The sequence below is a fragment of the Carassius auratus genome, chromosome 26 (assembly GCF_003368295.1).
Source record: "Carassius auratus strain Wakin chromosome 26, ASM336829v1, whole genome shotgun sequence".
Classification (NCBI taxonomy): domain Eukaryota; kingdom Metazoa; phylum Chordata; class Actinopteri; order Cypriniformes; family Cyprinidae; genus Carassius; species Carassius auratus.
This window is the reverse complement of record NC_039268.1, coordinates 18,155,080-18,172,485: the sequence shown is the minus strand read 5'-3', so window position 1 is coordinate 18,172,485 and position 17,406 is coordinate 18,155,080. Positions and strand designations below refer to the sequence as shown.

Sequence of the window (17,406 nt, the reverse complement as noted above, 5' to 3'; positions counted from 1 at the left end):
TGAATGGTTGCCATTTGAAACTTGCTATTGGCATGCTGTGAATTTTATGTTAGTTAATAGTTTATTAAACATATTAATAGCTCTTTGTCTGAAGAACATGACATTTTTATATATATTTATTTGACAAAAAAGCAACAGGACACTAGTTTGTACCCTATTTGTGGAGAATTCCATCCTCCAAGCTTCACTTGCAAGGTTTTTGTCATCCAGCTTATTTATATTGGTTTTTGAAACGCAAACAATATGTACCTTGTAATATATCCCAATGTATTTGAAATTATAAACAAGAACAGCACCAGAAAGCTTCTTTGTGTTGATCTGGTAATAATAGCATGTATATCAACCAAACTGTATCTTGCCCTTATTTCTGTTGTTTTTGTATGACATAATAAAGCACACTACCATAAGATACACACTGTATTATAAATCTAGTTGCAAATCCAATAATGACAACATAGCTGTAAACATTTTATAGCTTCAAATTTCTTTTCAAGGGCATTTTATGGCATTTAGGTTTATGGAAACACGAAAGTCTTCTTATTAAACCAGATTGATTGAAATGATTTAAGTAAGAGGAAAACCATGTTTTTATGCTTAAACCTAAAGCATTAGTCTCATAGAGAATGCTTTTTGTGTTTTTTTGTTTGTTTGTTTTTTCACTCATACACAGCAAAGGCTTCACCAAACATTGTATTATCCTAAATGGGTGATGTTGTGTTATTATTTTATCTTTTGTAACAATTTTTCTTATTTTAGTATAATTTTTATTTTAGCTTTTACGATTTCAGTTTTAACCAAAACTATATTATATTTATAATACATATTAATATTATTAGTATTTATTCATATTTTAATTAGATTTTATTTTTATATTTTTAGTTTTCCTCCAAGTAATTTTGATTAAGGTTTTTGTTGTTTTCATTCATTTTATATTTTTGTATTATATAGCATTAATGTATTTGGCTTTCAGTTATAGTTTGTGATTTTAGTTCTTAAAATTACATCAAATAAAAAATTAAAATCATGTAATATTGCTAGCTTATTTCAGCTTTATTTCAATTAGTGAATGTTTATATATATATATGAAAGGTCTTTATTGACCCAAAATTTAAAACTCTGTCTTATTTACTCACCATCATGTTATTCCAAAACTGCAAAAAAATAATAAAAAATAAATTTTATTTTTGTTAAAAATAAAATAAAAAATCTGTCCATTTGGAATCACAGCACACAAGATGTCATCATCCAGCAGTCTGCTTCACTGTACTGATTCACCTTTATTCAGGACCTCATGGTACTGTATATGTCAACTTAAAGACTTTAATAACCACTGTAACTTCTTCCATTAACAAAATATAACAAGTACATCTCTGCTTCAGTGGGAAATTTGTGGCATTTTAACATCTCATGCAATTAGACAGAATTAGAGCAAGCACACACATTCCCACCCACACTCACACACACACACACACACACACACATATGCAGTATGCTTGTTAAAGTAAACAATCTGTTCCAGTAATCTCAGTTATCTCATCCGGAATGTTTCTGACTGCTACTAGAGTCCATCAGCAGACACACACACACACACACACACACACACATTTGCTCATTCTCTTCACCATTTCTCATTATTTCTCTCTCTCTCTTAATAGTGACATACTGTAAGCACTTATAAACACATTTGCTAATTCTCTCAACAAAAACTGATTTTTGACAATGTGTGTGGACAGAACTGATTTAACTGCAGAAGATGTTGATCGATGTATCGTTTGGTACTTCTGTCAATCAGCTGTGCCAAGACATTTGATAATCAGAAACACAAAAATATTGGTAGCACTTTATTTTACAGTCCTGTTTCTCATGTACATACTATGTACTTAATATAGTAATTACAATAACTATGTAATAACTAGGTACTAACCCTGAACCTACTCCTAAACCTAACCCTACCTTGTATTTATATAATATTGTAGTTACCTTGTATTACCATAACTTTCTTAGATTAAACACACTGTAAGTACACTATAAGTACATGTTAGTACACATACTGTAAAATAAAGTGCAACCAAAATATTAATATAATCCTTTTGTTATACTTAAAGGTACACCAAGTACTGTAACTTTTGGAATTGAAAGAGTTTTAACCTGAAAGAAACGAATAGTACTTTTATAAAATATGTTGTAAATTTTAGATATGAAATATGACCCAGCTCATATTAGTGGTCTAAAACTCCAGTTTTTTAAGGTTTTCCTGTAAGATTTTACTTCAATCACATAATTTCAATTCATCAAACTGGCAACAAAGTCATCATTTAGATAAGCTTTTTCTGAATTTTAGTCATTAAATTCTGTCAATATTTACTCAGCAAAAACTTTGTCTTTTTAATGATGCAAGAGCCAATACTTAGTGCACCTTTAACTATTTTTAATTAAACAATAAATACTAAATAAATCGCCAATGGTGATTTTGACAATTATTTGTAGCCGAATGTAAAACATTTGTGTACGCAATCACAATCAACCCAAAACATCCATCTTTGCTCAGGTTGAAGTGAGACTATACATTATCAGACTGTATTATAGTGCAGACTACAGAAAGTGAGCATCATCTCCTCACCACCCTGTTACTAAAATGCAATAAGATACGATACATTTAGCTAACATTGACGGCAGTCTATACTCAGTCCTTTAGCGCTGCTATATTCCTTGCCTTCTGATTGGTTGTGGATTAAAATGCAGGCGGGATCTTGTATCCAGGGGGGCAGGTCTCCACGGTTTCGATGAGCGGTGGACTCTGGAAAGCGTTGACGGGGATGGTGGTCTGACCGATGATGTCATTGGAGGGGTACGGCTGCTTGGGCGGATGGGCGGCCATGTGCTCGGTGGTGAACAGTGTCATGTCAGTACCGAGCAGGAACCTCTGAACGGCGCACACCGTAAGGCCCGCCTAGTCAGGATAACCAGGATTATGCATATTAGTGATTAGCATGTGATTAGCATGTTAGTGAGAAAGACAGTCAAGCTTATGAGGTATCAGCAAGAGTTAGTTGGAATGCTTGAGTTAGCCAAGTTTCAGTGTAAACACACAAGAAGAATATGTTTTGACTCTACTTGATCTAGAAGTATAAATTCATTCTTATGATTGTGACGGAAAAAGTTACTTTAATTAGATTAGGCTATTCAATTTATGTTATGTTATGTGAATGCCTGTGTTTGCGTCTTGTGTCTATATTACCCAGGACATGTTTTTATATACAGGTGTTTTTTTTTTTTTTTTTTTTTTTTTTTTTATATATATATTGTAAATTACGTCATCTATTCTAACTCAGATATATTGTTTCCAATTAAAAAAAAAAAATTGAGTTAATGCAAAATATCTTTGCATTCTTTCAGTTTTATAGCAATCATAATACTTGCTTTAGTCGTAAATCTACTGTATATACAGTGGCCAAATGTCTGTGCACATTTACACTATTGTTCAAAATTTTGGGGTCATAAGATTTTTTTATATTTTGAAAAAAAGTCTCTTATGCTCACATTTATTTGATAAAATATACAGTAAAAGTTGTAAAATGAAAGTATAATTGTGAAAAAATTACAATTTAAAATGTCTTTTATTTGAATATATTTTAACATGTAATTTATTTTTGTGATGGCAAAGCTGAAATATATTTTCAAAAAATATAATCAATTATTGAAAGCAAATTATATAAAAAAATAACACTTAATTTATGCTACCTAAAATCACTTTTTAACACTGACCACTTCTAATAATTGGCCAATTGGGCACAGTTATTATTTGAGAAAATCTTAAAATATTGTCTGGTTGATTGTGATGGCAGATAGAATATAGTATATGTATACATATATAGTGTAGCTTAATATCTATAAAGCTAGGCTTCATAATAACCAACAATAACATATACTGTATTCAACTATATAAAATCTTAAGAAATTGTAATACTTGTTTTATCAACATTTATGACACATTGTTTGTGTGCTTTTAAACTTCAGAGATTTCTCATGACAAAGCTGCCACTGGGGTGGAACCCGAAGGTACAAAAGCTAAAAGGTACACCTTTGTGACTTATTTCCCCCTAAATAGTACATATTACTCCATTAAAGGTAAATATTAGTACTTTAAAAGTACTAGAACATATTAGAACCTTTTGAATTGCCCCAGTGATAGATTGGTACATTTATTGACTATATTGACAGTACTTTGTCCTATACAGTCAGACTAGCATAGTTTAGTGTGTACTTAGGAGCAGTACATGAAATCTACATCTACTGTTTGGACAGAAGCCTCTGTTTATCCTCCATAAAGAGTGTTCTTAACCGCAGACATAGATAAGTCTGAAGCACAAACACCAATTCTGGTGGTCAAATATGAAAGTAATTGTGATGGTGTACTGTGTGTATAAGATGGAGTGTCTTACCCAGGTAAGGATGGAGAAGAAAGAGAAGGCGATAGCTGCTCGTGCCGCGTCCGACGCCTGCTCCAGCGGCAGCTCCTTAGGGGAAGTACGACTCCACTGACTGGCCAAAAAGCAAAATCCTACAAACCAAAGGAATGTCCAGAAACCTGAAGAGAGGAGATTGGAAAATGTGTGAATTTATTTTCTTATTATCTTTTTCATTTTTTTTTTCAGGTACACTACATTTTATTATCATACAGACATATTGACAATTTCAGCAATTGGGTCTTTAGAACAATGTAATAGTTAACTAAAACTAAAACCTTATATACCGTATTTTTCGGACTATAAGTCACACCTGAGTATAAGTCGCATCAGTCCAAAAATACGTCATGATGAGGAAAAAAACATATATAAGTCGCACTGGACTATAAGTTGCATTTATTTATAACCAAGAACCAAGAGAAAACATTACCATCTACAGCCGCGAGAGGGCGCTCTATGTCTTCATTGTAGTCTACAGGAGCACTGAGCAGCATCTCTGGCAGCATAGAGCGCCCTCTGGCGGCTGTAGATGGTAATGTTTTCTCTTGGTTCATTTCTCTAGGTTCATGTCAAATTAATTTTGATAAATAAGTCGCACCTGACTATAAGTCACAGGACCAGCCAAACTATGAAAAAAAGTGTGACTTATAGTCCGGAAAATACGGTACTAAACTAACATTATATGTGACCCTGGACCACAAAACTGTAAATTTTTAGAATAAATAAGCTTTGCATTGATGTATGGTTTATTAGGACAGGACAATATTTGGCAGAGATACATCTATTTAAAAATCTGGAATCTGAGGGTGCAAAAAATCACCTTTAAAGTTGTCCAAATTAATTCTTAACAATACATATTACTAATCAAAAATTAAGTTTTTATATATTTACGGTAGAAAATTTATATCTTCATGGAACAAGATCTTTACTTAATGTCCTCATGATTTTTGGCATAAAAGAATCAATCAAAATCAATAATTTTGACCAATACAATGCTTTTTTGGCTATTGCTAAAAATATATACCAGCGACTTAAGAATGGTTTTGTGTTCCAGGGTCACAAATATTTATACTATATTATAAACTAAAGCAAAAATCTTATATAGCATATTTGTAACATATTTGTTGAACATAATTATTACTTACTGCAATCAAATAAAATATATTTTTAAATCAGTTATTTAGGTTAGAAATAAAAATTTCTGATTAACTTTTGAATGGAATGCACAAGTAAATGAAAATCACTGACTGGATGTAATTGTGACTGCATCAGAATACACTAATGATCATCATTCACATGATAACAGTGATTCATGACTGAATACTTTTACCTGAAAAAACCATCTCCAACAGCACTGCTCTCTTTCTGTTTTTAACACTGCTGATCTGGGGGAAGTAGACGTCCAGGGCCAGGAAGGAGACACAGGCTAAGAAAGCCACAATTCCTATAGTGATGCCGTAGTTACAGGCGTCTGCGTTCTTATTAAAGACACAGTGCAGGCGCTCACTGCCCATATTCACATAGCCCTCATTAATTATAGAAGCAAAGACCACCATGGAGAAGATCTGGAGAGAGTCAGTGAAAAAAAGACATGAGTGCACAGCAACAGCCATATAAACTTCATCCCTGGTCGGTGTTAAATCAATAAAACCCCTTAAATGATTTGCATTCTCAGAAGGCATCTAAGTGAAGCTTTCTTTTCTTATATCATGCATGCTAAATGGAAGTGAAACATCATTATTTTGTTGAGGCTGTGTTATGCATTTACCAGGAAAGAATTTTATTTACACCTTAGGGAGAAAATGTGGCTAATTCACACTAATACAACAGATCGAGCACGACCACACGGTTCACACCCACTCAAACAGACAAGAGATCATCAAAAAAAGTGCACATATTGTGTAGTGTAGTGTTTACTGGAGTAACAGTAAGACAAAATCTGTAGCAATGGCAGTTATTGTGCTGCCATGTGCTATTATTGGCAATGAAACGCCACAAACTGACGCAGAATCACATCACATAGTCGTCATAGAAACAGCTACAGCTGCTTTTGTTATTGGCTAGCTAGATAAATCATTGTTAAAGGAAGACGCAATATGAATCTAAACATGCCTCAGAGCTCTACATCTGACCCTCTTTTGTTGAGGTGACCTAATGTACTCAGGTTGATTCAGTCATATAAAATAATATACCTTGAAATAAATCAATTAAGTACAAAACAATTGCAAGTGTTTGGAGGCTTCTTAAAAGTCAAAACACAATTTTCCTCTGCCCTCAGGCACGGATCTGTTAAATGATGTGCATTTATGAACATATCAGTCATCTGTGAAGTTACTACAGTAAGTTGATTTATAGTTAAGCTCATTTTGTTATTTTTGAGAAAGACCAGAAATGACAAAATTAAGGCTTTGAAAGTTTTAAAACAGTGCAGTATGGTTGTTATCCTATAATACAATTTTGATGACTTGGTTCTAATTACTACAATAAAAAATTACAATGTTTAAGGAGACCTGACATTAATATTTTGTTTTTTACAAATAGTAAATTTCAATGACCTAAACCTCTGATGGTCGATTTGCATATGGAGAAAAACAATGTTTAATTTAAAGGTTTCTTTTTTTTTTTTTTTTCTTTTTTTTTTTTTTTTGTAATGCACAAATGAAGCAAGTGATGTAACACCAGTGACAACAACACAGACAAATCCGCAAAAAACACTACCGATCAAACTAAAATAGATATATTATACGCCACCAATGAAAAATAAATAAACAAAGTTTTTATTAAACAAGCCCTGCCTAGTGTGCCAAGGTTTATTAAATATCTAAAATGTGTTAAATATCACTGTAGTTTATTATTAATAATATTATTAAAGGCATGTATTCATAGCCATATTTTAAGAATGACTCAAACATTGCAACCAGTGGCACTACAGCAGTTTTAAACCTGCTCTACCACAGCAACATCTGACGTGACCGCATCCTATAACACCCAACCATTACATTAAACGATTACAAACGCCAATGGAATTCTAAGCAATGAAAATATACAAAACTAAATACATATAAAACGCGTGGTGGAAAATCAACGTTGTTAAAATAATCGCTCTGCCATTAAAAGGGAAACAGTTAATTGCAATACATAATTTTCTGTCAGTCATATTTCACAGAAGACTGCTGTACTTACCCACGCCAGGACTCTTAGGGTTGTCTGTGGTTGTTTGATGAACGCAATCAGATCAAAGGCCGAACCGGCTCGGCCCGCTCCGAACGAGCCCGCTCCATCCATCCTCCCAGAGGCGCTGCTGCTGCTGCTGCTGTGAGATACAGAGAGGAGAGGAGAGCTGAGAGCGTGCACGAGCGCCTGCCCTGTCGTGCACACCCAGAGTCGAGCGCGTGCCTTTGATTCATCCTAGTGGCTCGAATCTTTTGAATCAGTTTAGTTCACAAAAACAGGTTCATTGGCGCGGTTAGTGTTCCTGTGTTGCCAAGTCAATGGGCTACATTAACACTATTCGTGTCTGCTGGTTGAAGCGACCCCCAAAACGTGATATTTTAACCCTTTGGAACGCGATTTTTACGGGTGAACCCCATTCGAAAAAATAATTTTCAGCTAGTTTTATTAGTTACAAATAAGTTACAAATATGGTTCTTATGGTGTATTAACGAGGCAAACCAATAGCAAATGCCGTCAACACGTTTTACTCAGGTAAATACATACGTCATACATATCACATGACTTAAATACTAGCGCCCCAAAGTCGGGAACAAATAAGAGTTTAGAGAGTAGATAGACGCATTGATGTTAATGTATTATATATATATATATATATACACACACACTATTTGCTTATGATTAACTTTAATATAATTTCAAATTAATAAGAAGTTTAAGTTGGGTGTTTGCAGTTGAGATGTTTGTAGTCTAAGCAAGCAACTCTACATTCTGTGATTAATTAAAATATACTATAATCCTAAAAATGAGAGTAACAAATGATTTTGGTTTGTGACTCTCTTTCTGCGCATACCGTAATACTCCACATGGTGGCAGTATAACATCCTGAAAACATTTTAATTTTACAGCTGAGCGATTACGTATAGGTATGGTGCCCTCATTTTCTTTGAACCACTTGACTTCTAAATGTATGAAATGTTTTACATTGTATTCATTAGATTCCGTAGAACCAACTTTAATTTTCTGAGTCAGTTCAGTCAGTGGAGACTGCACTAGCATATTTTTAATAATCTCTCAGGATTTTAGAATTAATTTACATTGATTTGATATGCTCACTACACAGTTCAGTGTTTCCTAGGCATGCAATTCACGATACTTCATGACATACTAGTTATGAAGTTGCAATTTTTGGATTTAAAAAAAAATGCCTTTATATATCTAATTTTAAGAATTTCTGAATGATCATGGAGTTAACACAATTCTTGCATTAACCTTTAACCCTCTCTCTGTCTGTCTGTCTGTCTGTCTGTCTGTCTCTCTCTCTCTCTCTCTGTCTCTCTATCTGTCTCTCTCTCTCTCTCTCTCTCTCTCTCTCTCTCTCTCTCTCTGTCTGTTTGTCTGTCTCATAGGTGTCAGTGGGTCACCAAAGAAACCTAACAGTTTGGTCTTCATTGTACACACAGCCTCATAAATACCCATTTCCTTATTTAAGACAATTATCATTATTCACCTTTGCACTTACTCCAATTGGGGACAAAGCCACTACATTTTTAATTACTGAAATTAGAGTGTCAGTGAGGACTCCAGTTTTTAAGTAGTTCTTAGATGCCAGGTAACACCAGTTCTTGGCACTGACCTGGTCACTTCTATGGTTACAACCTTACGTCAATATTTGTAATTACTCCTCTGCGAGTGCTCCAGTGACACTTTGATTGTTAGTGATCATGTATGAAATATTCAGATACTGCTAATTAGTAACCTATAAATCAACGAGTCATTACTTTTCAATGCACAACATGTTGTATATAAGACTGAAAGTAAATTAACTTCAAATGAGGAGTAATTATTGCAATTTTGACGAATTATGAGGATCCGGTCAGTTATTCTGTGGGTCAAAAGTAAATCTTAGGCATCTCTATGTATATTTTGACTTTGACTTTGACTATATATATATATATATATATATATGTGTGTGTGTGTGTGTGTTTTACAAGTCAAATTGTGTACTTAACCATTATCAAAAGTAAATTTAGAAAAGAAAAAAAAAATAGAATAGAAATGTAACCAAATTTTGTTAAGTTTGTGCTATTTTCGTCAAATATTGAGGAAGCATATCACACATCATTGTACACTTCCATTAATTTAAGCATTCACCGTAATAGATTTGTGTGTGTATGTGTGTGTGTGTGTGTGTATGCAAGCTTGTGTAGTAACAGGCCTCTGTGCTTACATTATTTATGCTGGAATGAGACCCAAGCTTAAGTTACACCAAGGCAAGTAGAGCTGACAAATTAAGGTTCCTTCTACAGCGTTGCAACAGAACTAAAAACCTGACACACATCCTCTCACTTACACAGACACACAGCCCTTGTCTGAGTCATGGATGGCATATCATAGTTGATGACTGCATGTGTTGGAATTACCTGTTAGTTTCTGTTGGTTCTTCAGCTGAGAAGTACAGGTAGGTTTGATTCTCTATCTTGATGATCAACAGAAGAAAAGAGGAGTGTGTGGGTGAGTGTAAGGTTATAGAAACACACAGAGGCACCTCAACAAAGGATCTCTATCTAAGAACATCTGCAAGAGGGACCCTTCTTTTAGACCACATCTGGTGTGGCCTGTGGAACCATGTGAACAGAGATGTATATGCTCTCTGTGTAGAATTCATCTATGACATTACTGAGAAGAGACTCACCTAAAGGTAAGATCATTTTATCGTTATCATTATCAAGTATGCAAAATTTGTAAAAAAATAAAGAAATAAATAAAGTGAATATTTAAAAATAATTGTGGTAGTATAACTTATAACAGTATCATTTAATTTGTAAAATGCAAATATGTTTTTGAATTGTTTATTTTGTGTGTGTTCATTGAGATTCTTTTGTCTTTTGACAGAAAGGCATTAGACTAGCATGGTTTTAGAAGGATAAAATGCCAGGCAAAAAAGATTCAAAAGCAGTAGCCAAGAAAGGAGGGAAACCGGAGCCAGAAAAAAATAAACCAAAGGAAGAAGAAAAGAAAGGAAAAGATGACAAAAAAGGAGCAAAAGATGACAAGAAGGGTGGGAAAGATGACAAAAAGGCTGGAAAGGATGATAAAAAGAAAGGAAAAGAAGAGCCACCCAAAAGTAAAGGGAAAGATGATGGTAAGAAGGGAAAGGATAAAGGGAAGGGAAAGAAAGAGGTTATTGAATCTGACGAGGGTTCAGATGCTGAGTTGATGGAAGACTTGAGCGATGAGGATGAGGATGAGGACGAAGAGTCAGATGGAGACAAGAGAAAGCGTGGTGGAAAAGATGTTAAAGGTAAAGCTGCAAAGGGAAAGTCCAAATCTAGACAGCCTGACTCTGATGAAGATGAGGAGGATGAAGATGAGGAGGATGAAGACGAGGAGGAAAGTGAAGAGGAGGATAAGAAAGCAAAGAAGAAATCAAAAGATCATCATAAATCTAAAGCTGAGGAAGATGGAAAGAAGAAGAAAGCAAAAAAGAAGGAAGAGACTCCACCTGAGCCACCACCTGAAGAAAAAAAGAAAAGAGGTCTCAAAAACACTTCAAAACTCTTTATGAGGTTCTCTGGATTTAAGAAGAGGAAGAGCTCAAAGAAGCGCCTTAAGAGTACTTCCAAGCTGTTTCTTGGACTTGGCAAAAGGAAGAATCGCTTGCTTAGGAAAAAAAGGAGGAAATCTCTCTTGAGAAATGCTCCAAAATTCATGATGCGTTTCAAAAACAGCAAGAAAAAGAAAAAAGAGAAGGAAAAAAAGAGCAGTCAGGACCAAAGCCAACCTATATGCTTATCAGATTAGGTGGAAATTCTAAAGAAGCGGAGAAGAAGCCAGGATTTTTTAAGGGGCTTTTTGGGAAAAAGAATTCAGGGGATGGGACTGGTTTTAAATATAGGGGGCAATTATTAGGTAAGATTGCTGGGGCAACAAACTGGTTGACCAAGAGGTTCCTCTCCATTAAGGGGCGTCAGAGTGGAAGGGACCGTGATGCCTGGGGCCAGAAAAACAACAAAAAATATCCATTTCCTGCTGGCAGTCGCCAAGCTAGCATACGAGCTCCTCCAGGTTATCACAATTATGGATATGAACATGACACTGGAGGATATGATTATAATAACCACAGCAGGATGGATAAGGGAGCATTCAACAGACAGTCAATCCAGAGGCACTCTAATAGGTATAGTGAACAGTATGCCCATGTTCAGGGACATACATTTCCACAGCAATACACTCAATATGATGAACCAAATAACTATTATGACATGCAATCACATGATCAAGGCTATTATGAGTTGCAGGATGGATACTATGACCCACACACAGTCATTCAGGATGAGGGTCAATATTATGATGATGGTATGGACTATGGTGATCCTTATGGTGGTCAAGAGCAGATGGGCAATTACCCACAGGAAATGGGCTACTATAGTCAACAGTATCCACTGGATCCTTATTTCGATGATGGCATGGAGTACTATGATGATAATCAGTATCCAATGGGAAACAGCTATGATCTGTATGGGAATGAAATGAATCCATATGCCCAGACTCAGTATGGATATTACGATGACCCTCAGGGCTTCTATAGTGACCCATATGAAGTTGAAATTGCAGATGATCCATATATGGATGCTTATGGGGATGCTTATGAGGATCTTTATTTTCAGGACTATCCTGTTAACTACAGTGAAACAGATGTTGACCCATATCTGCAATCTGCCTACAATATGTATGATCAATATGGTTATCCAATGCAAGATATTATGGAAGGTGATGAAGCTTATGGAATGTACGGAGAGAACTATGGAGATGTCTCAATGGAATCAATGCCCCTTCTCGGAGACATGGAATTCAGAGTCCCAAGACCCCAGGTCAAGCTTTTTGGTAAAGAAAGGATTGATGTTGAGCTTCCTCCTTTTCCTCCACAATATGATTTTGAGGAAATGTCAGACATACAATATGAAAATTATCCATATATACCTGGAGCCTCAATGGATGATGGTTTTTCGCAGACAGTTCATCCTCAAGAAATGTTTCATCCCACAATGCCTCAAGTGCCCACACCAACGGCCATGCTAATAAAGCAAGCAAATAATCCCCAGGGATTTGTCAATCAACGTATGTCACATATGGCTCAAACTGGTGGATTTCCACCATCTCCAACACTCAGCAGGAGGTCTATACAAGGGATGGCCTCCCCATTGCATAAGCCTATGTCACCCATGGCACCCATTGAACCTATGTCAAGTTTTGGAGAGCCGATAATGGAAGTTAGACGTTCCCCCATACCTATACGCAGACCGAGCCCCCATGCCTCCCCACAGCTATCCATGCATCCTGCTGCTCCACTCCCTCTGAGAAGAAGCCCATCCCCACAGCCCTCTCTTCGTGGCATTGGAGGCATGGGAGCACCTCCATCCCCAAGACTAGCCAGAGGTATGCCCTCTCCAATAAGTCATGTTCAACACCCTCCATCTCCAGTTGGACGCAAAATGAGCCCACCTGTTTCTCCAACACTTTCTAGACGTTTTCAGCCTCAGGCTACATTTAGAGAAGGGCCGCCCACTTCACCAGCAGTCCCTAGACGTTTTCAGCCTCAGGTTCCATTTAGAGAAGGTCCACCTGCTTCACCAACAGTCCCTAGACGCTTACAGCCTCAGGCATCCTTTAGAGAGGCACCACCATCTCCCCAGACAGTGCCTGGCCGTTTCCCCTCACGAGCTCCATCTCTCAATACAAGTCCTCCAGCTTCACCTCGTGCATCTATTCGGAGGAGAAGCCCACCACAGTCTCCTCGTGCCTCAGTTAGGAGGCCCAGTCCACCCTCCTCACCCTCACAAGTTCATCGTCCATTTGGTGCCAAAACTTTTCAAGCTTCCCCTTCTCCACTTAGGCGGATGAGTCCTCCATCTTCCCCTCAGATGGGTATGCGAACCATGGCAGATATTCAGCAGAGGGATCTTCACAGACCACAGTCTCCATTAATGCCTCAAAGAGTATCACCTTCTCCCTCTCGAAGAAGTTTTGCTGTGGAACCAGACTCCCAACAACCACCAATGCAACGTAGATCCCCCTCTCCTACCCTTTCCCGCAGGTCCACTCGCCTTATGAAGGATTCTCCACCTTTTGGGTCCCCTGGAGGTCGACTAAGAGGAAGGGGCCGTCCAAACATCCCAATGGGAGCTGTGAAACCATATCCTGGCCGAGGAGGTCATTCGGGAACTCCAACACAAAATGTACGGCCATTTAGACCATCCATACGTAGTAACAGGTCCATGATGCCAGAGGATTTCACAGCCTCCCCACAACTCTCAGGTCAACACACTGGGATGAGCATAATGGAACAAAGTCGTTTCAATCTTCCAGGAACACCTGGTCCAATGAGAAACCCACAGAGACCCATTGGTCGTGGCCGTCCACTCATGGCCAGACAGTCACTGAGACGTGCACCTGGCATGATGCCCCCTTCACCTCAATTTTCTCAAAAACACATGCCCCCTCCATCACCTCAGCCTTCTGTTAGACATCTCTCCAGACCAGGCTCTCCTCATCCATCCATTAAACATGGCTCCCCATTACCTATGCGTTCCACTTCCCCTAGGGCTCTGCCTACTTCTGTGCTTTCTGGTCCTCCAATGTATGAATCTTCATTTGCATCTCATTTGCCTATTGGCGCAGAGGCAATCCCTGTAGAATTTGATCAGATTAGTGGTGTTCCTCAGTCACCAATGCTTACAAGTTCCCTCCAAAACCAATTTCTCAGTAATGCATCCTATATTTCACCCGTCCAACAGCCCATGTCACCTTATGCTCCTGAGATCATAAATGTTCCACGGGTTCCTGGTCAGCCACCTTCACCTGTTCCTTCCCTTGCCTTGCAACCCCCTAATCTAAGCAATGCTATGCATGTCTCCCAATTGCAACCAGTACCCTCACCATATAGTCCAGAAATGGATCAGCATTCAGAACAGATGACATCTCCACTTTTGTCAAATGCCTTACAAAATTCTCAGCTCAGAGAAGCATCTTATATTTCGCCGATGCAAAGACCAGGTTCACCTTATGTTCCTGAAGTGGCCCAGTTTGGTGAGATCCCTGAACAACTACCTATTTCTTCCCCATATATTCCTCAGATGGAAACATTTGAACAATTTCCAGGTCAGCCAGCATCACCTTTGCTCTCCAGTGCAATTCACAATCCACAGCTTCGCAATGCTTCATACCAATCATCACTGCAAGGGCCACATTCACCCTATGCTGAGGTAGAGACAGGCTATGATTACATTGAAGAGCCAGGTGCTGGCCCCCTTCTTTCCAATGCTCTTCAAAATCCAAATGTCCGCAATGCTTCCTACAGAACACATTTACGTCGCAGGGGATCCCGTGTTCCCCCTGGCTATGGTCCAAGGGGATCTCCAGTTCTTTCAACGGCTTTGCAGAACCAAAATGTTCGTAAAGCATCATACCGAGCACCTATCCAGGGAATGGTCTCCCCTTATACAACTGTGTCAGGTTATAGGCAAGATCCTAGGAAATCTCCTTTTCTGTCTGATGCATTGCACAACCCCCAACTCCATGGTGCCACTTATCGCTTGCCTGATGGGTCATTAGTATATGGTAATCAGGTAGCAAATGTACACTCTTCTCCAATGCTTGCAGATGCAATTGGAAATCCTCAGCTCCAGAATGCTTCATATAAACTTTCTGCTGGGTCCATAGTAGACCAACGACAGCAACAATCTTTCTCACCAAACCTCTCAAATGCTTTGCAGAACCAAAACATAAGAAATGCCTCTTATAGACTTTCAGATGGATCGATAATATACCCAGACTCTCATTTACAGCGAACTTCACCGAACCTGTCCAGGGCTTTACAAAATCCAAATGTGAGAAATGCAAATTATAGACTTTCAGATGGATCGATAATATATCCAGACTCTCATTTACAGCAAACTTCTCCGAACCTGTCCAGGGCTTTAAGAAATCCAAATGTGAGGAATGCAACTTATAGACTTCCAGATGGAACGATTATATACCCAGACTCTCATTTACAGCAATCTTCTTCTCCAAACCTTTCCAGTGCTTTACAAAATCAAAATGTGAGAAATGCAACTTATAGACTTCCAGATGGATCGATATTATACCCAGACTCTCATTTACAGCATCCTTCTTCTCCAAACCTGTCCAGTGCCTTGCAGAATCCAAATCTAAGAAATGCAACTTATAGACTTCCAGATGGAACTCTTATAACAGCAGGACAACAACAGCCAACCTCACCAAACCTGTCACATGCACTTCAGAATCAGCACATTAGGAAGGCATCATATAGACTGCCAGATGGGACAATAATAATGGCTGATCAGCAAATGGAACCAACATCTCCAAATCTGGCCAGTGCACTGCAGAACCAAAACATTCGAAATGCAACTTACAGATTGCCGGATGGCACATTGATATCAACGGACTATGGGCAGCCCACATCTACTTCCCCAAATTTATCACAGGCACTTCAAAACCAACAAATGAAAAATGCTAGCTATCGTTTACCTGATGGCTCAATCATAACGGGACCAGTTTATCAACCTAAGTCTCCAAATTTGGCAAGTGCACTTCAGAATCGGGATATTCGCAGTGCTACCTACAGGTTACCTGATGGTTCTATAATAAGTGCTGATGCAAGTTATAAAACTACAACCCCAACTCTCTCCTCCGCACTGAGAAATGAAGATTTGAAAAATGTCTCCTATAGGCTTCCAGACGGATCTGTTATTTCACAAGCTTTGTATAAACCAAGGAGTCCAAACATTTCAAATGCCTTGCAGAATGAAAATCTTCGCAACGCTACATACCAGTTACCGGATGGATCTATTATTTCAGCAGATCCTCGGAGATACAAAACCAGTCCAAATCTATCACAGGCACTTCTAAATCAAAATCTCCGCCAGGCCACATACAGATTACCTGATGGATCGGTCCTTGCTCAAGGATTTGAAGTCCCCACTTCGCCACATTTAATGGATGCTCTAAAGAATGCTGACCTGAAGAAAGCCTCTTATCAACTACCTTCAGGGATCTCCACCTATTTGACCTCCTCTGGGCAGGTGGTTATTGGACCAGATGGCCGTTATGCTCTAGTTCCACCACAGCGAAAAGGTCCAGGTCCAGAAGATCACTGGGCTCAAAATGGCAGAGAGGGGCAAACTGCAGAGGACCACTGGGCTGCAGAAAGGGTCTTGCCTCATGACACAGTACAGAACCTCATTAAATGGTCCATGTACCGAGATGAGAAAATGATGGAATTTCTTACCCCACCACCAGCTGGCCTTAGGCCCGGGGAAACAGAGCTGCAGTGGGTACCAGATCGTGAAGGGGAGCCAAAAGGAAAGTGGTATGACAAGGTAAATCACTTTTAAGACATAAAGCCAACATTAATTGTTGACTTGTTTATTTAACAAATGGTAACAGAAGTTACAAATACAGTTTTTTTTTCTGCCTCAGAGACCCTGTGTCATGCTTTCATTTTTTTCTCAGTAAATTCATGATTTAGCTTGTAGTTCTTTACAAAATTTTTAAATAAATATATGTATGTGAATGTTTATATTAGGAAGGAATTATAAATAATCAGGTTTAATTTCACAAAGCTTAATACTGAGTAATGCTGTCTGGTAGACAGCTATGCATTTGTCAGATTTAACAAGTCTGTGGACAAGTCTGTGGACCTTTGAGCCTTAACAAAAGGCCCAGCCAAGCTCATCTATCTTCATCA

General features: G+C 38.0%; 2 protein-coding genes across 2 annotated transcripts in view; one reads left to right on the top strand and one right to left on the bottom strand.

Moving 5' to 3' along the window:
- Nucleotides 1-2,194: 2,194 nt before the first annotated feature.
- syngr3b (synaptogyrin 3b) lies at nucleotides 2,195-8,003 on the bottom strand. Its single transcript, XM_026204627.1, has 4 exons — nucleotides 7,650-8,003; nucleotides 5,797-6,031; nucleotides 4,443-4,588; nucleotides 2,195-2,950 (listed from the first exon to the last, which is right to left on the bottom strand). Exons 1-4 carry the CDS (start codon nucleotides 7,749-7,751, stop codon nucleotides 2,732-2,734), a joined length of 702 nt encoding a protein of 233 aa, XP_026060412.1. The 5' UTR covers nucleotides 7,752-8,003; the 3' UTR covers nucleotides 2,195-2,731.
- Nucleotides 8,004-10,568: 2,565 nt separating this feature from the next.
- Nucleotides 10,569-17,406, top strand: part of myo15ab (myosin XVAb) — a 38,133-nt gene continuing 31,295 nt past the window's right edge. The window contains 3 exon segments of the mRNA XM_026204903.1: nucleotides 10,569-11,391; nucleotides 11,394-16,284; nucleotides 16,597-17,038. Of these exon segments, the coding sequence (XP_026060688.1) occupies nucleotides 10,569-11,391; nucleotides 11,394-16,284; nucleotides 16,597-17,038 (6,156 nt within the window).

Bases quoted from the DNA above. Each gene is read 5' to 3' on its own strand.
- syngr3b (XM_026204627.1), bottom strand. From the start codon at position 7,751: ATGGATGGAGCGGGCTCGTTCGGAGCGGGCCGAGCCGGTTCGGCCTTT. The intron at 6,032-7,649 runs GTAAGTACAGCA...GACTCTCTCCAG, and splicing joins CCCTAAGAGTCCTGGCGTGG to ATCTTCTCCATGGTGGTCTT. The intron at 2,951-4,442 runs GTAAGACACTCC...TATCCTGACTAG, and splicing joins TCTTCTCCATCCTTACCTGG to GCGGGCCTTACGGTGTGCGC.